This window comes from Morone saxatilis, unplaced genomic scaffold (genome assembly GCF_004916995.1).
Source record: "Morone saxatilis isolate NCDOM2014 unplaced genomic scaffold, NCSU_SB_2.0 Contig174, whole genome shotgun sequence".
Lineage (NCBI taxonomy): Eukaryota > Metazoa > Chordata > Actinopteri > Moronidae > Morone > Morone saxatilis.
Window position 1 is genome coordinate 1 of NW_023339734.1, and position 7735 is coordinate 7735.

A 7735-nucleotide genomic window follows, 5' to 3' on the forward strand; every position below is an offset into this window, starting at 1 on the left:
TGCTAATATTACTGATATTGTTGTAATTTTTATTATTATTATTATTGTTATTATTACTATTATTATTGCTACAGTTACTATTACTACTGCTCATTGTCCCCCATCATTGTTGTCGTCATCGTCATCATTTTCTTCATGCAGACGGCCACCCACCTAGAGCCGGGGTCTGTCCGAGGTTTCTATTTCTATTTTATAAGGAGTTTGGTCTAGACCTGCTCTATTTTGAAACGTGTCCTGAGATAACCTCTGTTATGAATTGGTGCTATACAAATAAAATTGAATTGAAACTGAACTGAACTTTGCAGCATCCCCCCCCCGCCCTACAGCACCTCCACTGGCTCCTTATCAAGTTCTGTGTGACATTTACAATTCTCCTTCTCACATTCAGTGTCTTCATAAACTTTTATTCATTTGTTCAATGTATCGAGTGTGTTGCTGTAGTGATTAACATTATGATTCCTCTTTTCACATGATTATACACACATAGTAACATAGTTATTCAAATTATATTCAATTTCTGCCGATAGAGCCTCCTAAATGTTACACACTTGACCTTTAAGGAATACAGGTTCAACTCTGAAAACATAATGTCACTAAATATACCGCCTTATAAAGGAAAGCTGTATTCCTTTTCTGTAAACAGACTGAGTATTTCGTAACTTTTTTTAGTCAAATGAGGGGTCGCCAAGCCTTCTTGATGTCTGAATTTCTGTTAAGAAATGATAAAGTTTAGAATGCATGATTGTTAAATATTTTGAAAATACATAATACAGATAATTTAATAAAAAGTTCCTAAAAATATCATCTTTCATCTATCATCTCATCTCTGATTAATATTTAGAGGAAATAATGTGCTCAAAATTCACCCAAATCTTGGGTGAATTTTAAAATTTTTACACAAACCTGCTGCAGTTATTGTGTTCACTATTTGGGTTTGTTGTAGTCAGTTCACTCAGTGATAGAAAAGGGGTGCTTTAAGGAACAAGGTTGGCAACCACTTAAACAGCAGGGGGTTTGATAAAACACAGGGTAAAAACTGTAAAAAAACAAAAAAAACAAATGTCAACTCATCTGTTTTTGATGTTACCCAACCACCTGTTATAACAAACAGATTCACAGTTTTGACTTCAGTCTGCAAAAGGCAGTAGATTATGAACTGTGAAGAGAAAGAATGATGTGTCAGAAAAAAAAATGTTTAAGCACTAGCCTATTTATTAACATTTCCAGAGAAGGGGGCTGTTTGTCCACCCCATTATTCTTACCTTTTCCACTCTGCACTGTCTTCCAGAGGCTGTAGGGGCTCCAGTTTGAAGCTATAGCTCATGAAGATACAGGTGTTATATGAAACTAGAAGACCTAAAGCATCCATTGGTACTAACCACGGTAACCTGGAATGACCATTTTCAAAGTGAAGTTACTGAAATGTATCAGTAATTATTTGCAGTACCTATTTACTACTGCTTATTACTAGTAATGCCTTACTGCCCAACACTGTTGCCCACCTTGGCTTGTAATCCAGTCTTTGGTGGTGGTATAAAGAGAAGGCTCTGCTACTCACAGCTAAAACTATCAAGCCCTTTTCAGCCAATGTGATGGACGAAAAAGAAGGATTCTTTAAGTCATTCTAATGAGAAACTCAAAATATTGATCTCAGAATAATGAGAATGAGAATAATGACTTAGTGTAAGGTTTAAGTGGTGGAAAACCCTTACAACCAGGATAAAAAACAACGGAATTGAGGAGTATAGTGTATTTGTTTTGTTAGTGATTTGTTTTTGTCAGAACTCGAACCGAAAACAGGTTCACAGGTGTAGCAGATTCCCAGCAGCCAGAGAGATAACCAATTCAACCCCCTCTCTGTAACACACTGACCCGGATTTTCCACCCAACCTCTATACCTGTGGAATATTCTAAAACAGATCTTTAAAGAACAACTACACTAATAGTAGTGACTGATGGTGATGATGAACATGAAGAAGATGATGACGACGACAACAATAATGGGGGACAATGAGCAATGATTATAGTAATAATAGTAACTGTAGTAATAATAATAATAATAATAATAATAATAATAACAATAATATCAGTGATATTATCAGTGACATTAGCAACCTGGGAAGCCAGCCAGGACCATGGGCAGGAGGACTCAACAGGATCCATGAGAACCTGCGAAGAACGAGAAAGCACTAGAACGCCGGGGAAAAGTGAAGTTAGTAACATGCATCTCAATGGGGCATGAATTGGTGTAGAAAGAGAGGGAGAGGTATAGAGACCTCAGTGCATCATGGGAAAATCCCTCGATAAGTGTAGGGTCTAATAGCAGCTTAATAGACGGAACTTCTTAAAGCCTACTCTTCAGATGTGGAGAGGGTGTACTGCCTCCAGAATACCCAAAATTGAAGCTGTGTTTCCACAGGAGAGGAAGCTTGGTAGCTGAAGGCTCTGGCCTCCTGTTCTAACTTTTAGAGAGCTATAGGAACCACAAGTAGTCCTGGCCATTCAAAGAACGCAGTGTATTCTAGTGAGGTAATAGGAACTAAAATCTATGAGCACTTAAGATAATGAAAAGAGGCAGATATGAAGGGGCCTGACCATGAAGAGCTTTATAGGTGAGGAGGAGGATTTTAAATTCTATTCTAAATTTTACAGGGAGCCAGTGCAGAGAAGCTAATACAGGAGAGATATGATCTCTATTCCCTGTTCCTGCTGCAGCGTTCAATTTAACAGTTTAACAGTTAACTAAACATGAAATTAACTACAATTCAACTCCAAATAAAACATGCAAACAAAACAGACATTTTTTATTTATTTAAAATCCTAAAACATGCAATAAAAAGCGACCATAAACTCAGTATTTTAGGAGTTCACCTTACAATAATAAACAGTAGCATGAATTATCAAATATTCCTTCAGAAATAACTGTCAATATGGGGATAAAATAACTTTTTCAAACTACAGTACCCAACAGCAAAAGTAGACTAAGCTATCATATACACATACAATTGCGTGCACACGTCCCAGAGCATCACGGCTGGGGAGACCCAGCAGCAGAAATGCTTTCACCATGCAGGAGAAACTCTGCTGAAAAACAACCCCTTATCAGATAAGAAATGTCCCATATTCAAATTGGAATTTTGGTCAAGATTACAATACCACTACAGAGACATGTAGCCTCTGCCTCACAGGCTCTGGATCCTGTGTGGAAACACTGGAGTCTTTTTGTTGAGATGCCGACTGGTCCGCTAATTATTCCAATTCACCACAATGTGGTATCCGTGTCCCACAGCTCTCCAGCACACCCAGGAGGCAGAAGGAGAGAGAGTGTAAGTGATTAGTACAAACTGAACAGGTACCAAAATGGTAGATTATACTGCTGTACTCTTTACATCCCCCCCTTTTTCATAGCCATGTCCTCATGGTAACTAATCACAATACACAATTTTTTTTGCCTAGCTGGTTGTTGGCCTTTGAGATTGGTGTAGGGTGTGCTCATCCTCTTCCCTCGTCTCTGACCATGTGTGGATGTGCTCTGTGTTTAGCTCCTGTCTTCCTGTCCAAACCCCTCTACTTCTGAAGGGGCTTGTGATGCATCTCCCTCGGTGGGCTGGATAGGTTGTGGAAGTGGTTCCTTGATGTGCTTTCAACCTACAATTGGAACTGCAACCCATCTGTCAGACCCAGAGGTTTGCTGACCTATAAGGGTAGAGTTATAGTGGACAAGGGCACATTAAATTCTGATGCAGAACCTTCTCTGATCCCTGTACTATTTCTGGTTTAACTACAAAGACCAGCAAATCTGGGTTATGTTGCTTTAAAATGACATATGGCTTACTCTCCCAAACATCTCACAGCTTACCTCAACTCTTTGCCCCTCGTTGCCGCAGAAGGACCCTTTCTCCAGGAAGCCGTGACCTACTCACTGGACTGTCACGGCTTTTTCTCTGCTGTTGACAGGCGTTCTCCAGTCATTCAGCTGCCTGCTGGTAGGCCAGTTTAAGTCTCTTGTGGTGTAGTTTGACCCAGTCGGTTTGAGGTTCTGCTGTTTCACTTTTGTGTGCCAAGTGTCACATCCATGGGAAGGTGAGGGTGCCACCCAAACAGGAGGTACGAGGGGGTTTGTCCTGTGAAACTGTGTTGTTATACATAAACATATTTCTAGAGTACCTAGGAGGGAAAGCAGAGAGAAAACCAATTTCCTTCCGAGTGATAGATGGTGGTTGTGCTCTTTGCTGTCCCATAGAGACTACATAACTCTGGCAGGACAGCAGATTCTAAGTAGTAGGCTGTCCTTGGGGCGGCTACCCTAGCAAAATTCTGTATGAAGCAGCAGTAGTAACATACCAGTCCCAGAAAAGCCCACCGTTCTTGGTTGTGGAGATGCTGACACAGTCTTCATCTTCTCTACCATGGGAGTGACACCTTCTCTGTCACCACATGGTTGAGGTATTAGACAGAGGGCTGGGTTTCAATTTGAGGCCATGCTGGACCAAACAAGTGAGTAACTGCTCAAGATACTTGAGGTGAGTGGCAAAGTCAGAGGCAAACACAATGGCATCATCCAAATAAATTAAAAGTGACTCAAAGTCATCTCACCTAAGCAGGGTTCCATTAACCTCTGGAAGGTTGCAGGAGCACTGCACAGCCCACAAGGCATTTGATCTAACTCATATAGTCCCATTGGTATTGTGAATGCCGTCTTCTGGCGGTCATCTTGGTGGACACCTGCCAGTATCCAATGACCAAGTCAAGAGAAGAAAAATACTTGGCCTGGGACAACACGGTTATGGACTCTTGGCAATGGGAAAGCATCTTTTAGTGACTGCATTGACCTTGCAATAATCTACACAAAATCTCAAGGTACCATCTTTCTTCCTCATTAACACATTGGAGATGCCCAAGGCCTACAACTCTGGTGGATAATCTCTCTCTCTAGCATATCCTGCAAAAGGGCACGGACCTCTTGATAAATGTTAGGGGGAATCAGGTGGTGTCTCTCACGGCTAGGTGGGGTGTTACCTGCTGGGATGTGATGAAATTGCAGTCAGTTTTGCCAAAATCATGGTTAGTTACTGAAAATACCTTATGATGATGTTCTAAAATGCTCAAGAACCTGCTGTTGCTTTTCAAACAATTAGAGATACTAAGTCAATATTTAGAGAAAGTTTCTCATTCTAATTACTTACAGAATCTCCTTTTTTGTCACATAGTGACATACTATACATAAGGGTCAGGTGGACAAATATGTTTTTTGTCATTTGGGTTAACTGAACTTTTAAAGGACAGGAGAATGTAATTCTAATATGCACATAATCTAAACATATTCAGTATGATTTCTAGGATGTCACTCTCTACATGTAGCATAAACAAATATACATATTGCTTCACTGTAACTGAAATTCTTGTTGTCTTCTTACTCTGTGGACGTATTATGTTGTTTTTTTTCTGCATTTTGGTTAATTATTCAGAGTACTTCTTAGATTACAGACCTCTTTGTTTTGGCTGTACACCAGGGTAAACATGCCAACTCTCTCTTGAATGTGCATGACACTCCACGTGAGGAGTCTTACGTAAACCCTTTTCTACCAATCCGCTTCCGTTCACTAGAACCGGAAGTTGTAATCCATTAGCATTTTCCTCAAAGCGACATAGTTCAGCTTTTCTTACCTGCTACAAAACAGAGCGAACGCTGCGCATTTTTAGTCAAAGTGTATCCGTCGTTGAATGTGCGAGATGAAACACAACTCGAACGTCCCGGCTTTCCTCACTAAGCTGTGGACTCTGGTCGAGGATGCAGACACCAATGAGTTTATTTGCTGGAGTCAGGTAACGCTAAAACTGTCTACTGTTAGCATGTAAAAGCTAATGCAAAGCAGTCAACGGTTAGCTTAAGTTAACGCAGCAAGCGTAGCATCACGCAGCCGGGGCTCAGCAGCACTCGTTTCAGCACAGAGAGCGAGTACTTAAGCTAGCTGAAGCTAAATGTAGACTGTTAGCTAGCCATTCGTTCTCCTGTACCTGGTAGTTTGCAAAGCTAAATCCGGGTTAGCTAGCATCATCAGTTTATCTTTGACTTTTGGGCGCTGGGTCACTATTAAAGCTCGCTCTCTCTCTCTCTCTCTCTCTCTCTGTCTCTCTCTGTCTCTGTGTGTGCGCGCATCTCGCTTCTATGTTAAAATTAAACACTCGAATCAAAACCTTAAAATGGCATTTTTGCATGAAAATGATGCACCACATGGATTACTACTTCAAATAAGGTTGTTTTTTTTTGTTTAATTTAATGGTCATATCATAAAGGACACACCACAATAAGCATTAGGGATGTACCATATGGATTTTTCCTCAGCCAGTACAATAGCTGATAATTAACTGATTCTCATGGCCAATGCCAATAAGATAACTGATAATTTCACATTTTTGTATTTTAAAAATAAGTTCTTAACCTGTAGTTTTTACACACCAGAGTGTCAGAAAGGTTAAGATGAAGTGAGCAAATACAGATGATTAAACATTCTTTAGTTCTGTTCTAACCATATTTAACTGACATCACTATTATTACAACAAAAAGAAACAGTTCTGACTCTTCAAATGTTCCTTTATTTTTTCCAGTAAGGCTCATTAAAACACTTCACAAACTATAGTTTGCTGATCTATACTGACAGTCACGGTGTTGTTCATTGTTTTCAGGAGGGCAATAGCTTCCTGGTGTTGGACGAGCAGCGCTTTGCCAAGGAGATCCTCCCCAAGTTCTTCAAGCACAACAACATGGCCAGTTTCATCAGGCAGCTCAATATGTGTAAGACAGCATTCATCACTTTGGCGGTTCGTTCCCCGGCTACTCTCGCTACATGTCTGGTTTGGGCGGATGTTCACCAGTTCAAGTCCCCACAGTATGGGGGTGAAACTGGCACCTTAGTCAACTAATCAGTTGTCCACTATCAAATTGATCGCCATATATTTTGACAATCACTTAATTGTTTAAAGTAATTTTTTAAGAAAAAAAATCTATGATTTTAGCTTTTCAAATGTGAATATTTTCTGATTTATTTCATCCTCTATGACCGTAAACTGAATATCTTTGGGTTGTAGACAAAACAAGACATTTGAAGACGTCACCTTGGGCTTTGGGAAACACATTTTTCACCATGACATATTATATTCTTTGCATAACAATAACTGTAGAAAACAGCTGATAAACTATACAATGAACCCAAATAGTGTACATAATAACAGCCGTTTGTGTATATTTGGATGAATTTTGAGCAGAATATTTCCTGTAAGCATCAGAAATGAGTTTTCCTTATATTTTTAGGAACCTTTATACATTTCTTTGTATTATGTATCTTTTGAATTTGTTAATCATACATACATAATATGCTTTTTTGGACAGGTTTTCTTCTCATTATTCCATTAGCTCTTTGGTTGTTTAATTTTTCTAATGCAGGCTGAGGCTGTTTATCAGAGAGTGAAGGCTCTGCGAACATAGCTTGTGTTCAAGTCCTCACTGTGCCCCTTTCCTTTTTTATATCTTAAATAATAATCTAAACATTAAAATTGACAATTTCATTTAGTTTTCTGAAATAAAAGAAATGCTGAGGTAAAGGCCTACTGTATATATTTAAAAAAACATAAAAGAAGAGTGAAGTTGTGACACAACCCAGTAAACATATACTGTTACAATTATTTTCTAAGCAAGGATTACGAGCAGGTGATTGTCCTAGTACTGACCCACCTC

General features: G+C 39.4%; 1 protein-coding gene across 1 annotated transcript; it reads left to right on the forward strand.

The window, feature by feature from the left end:
- The first annotated feature begins 5620 nt into the window (after positions 1-5620).
- On the forward strand, positions 5621-7729 carry LOC118327678 (heat shock factor protein 2-like). The gene is made up of 2 exons (XM_035661091.1): positions 5621-5826; positions 6688-7729. The coding sequence occupies exons 1-2, from the start codon at positions 5725-5727 to the stop codon at positions 6922-6924; spliced, it is 339 nt and encodes a 112-aa protein (XP_035516984.1). The 5' UTR covers positions 5621-5724; the 3' UTR covers positions 6925-7729.
- Positions 7730-7735: the final 6 nt, after the last annotated feature.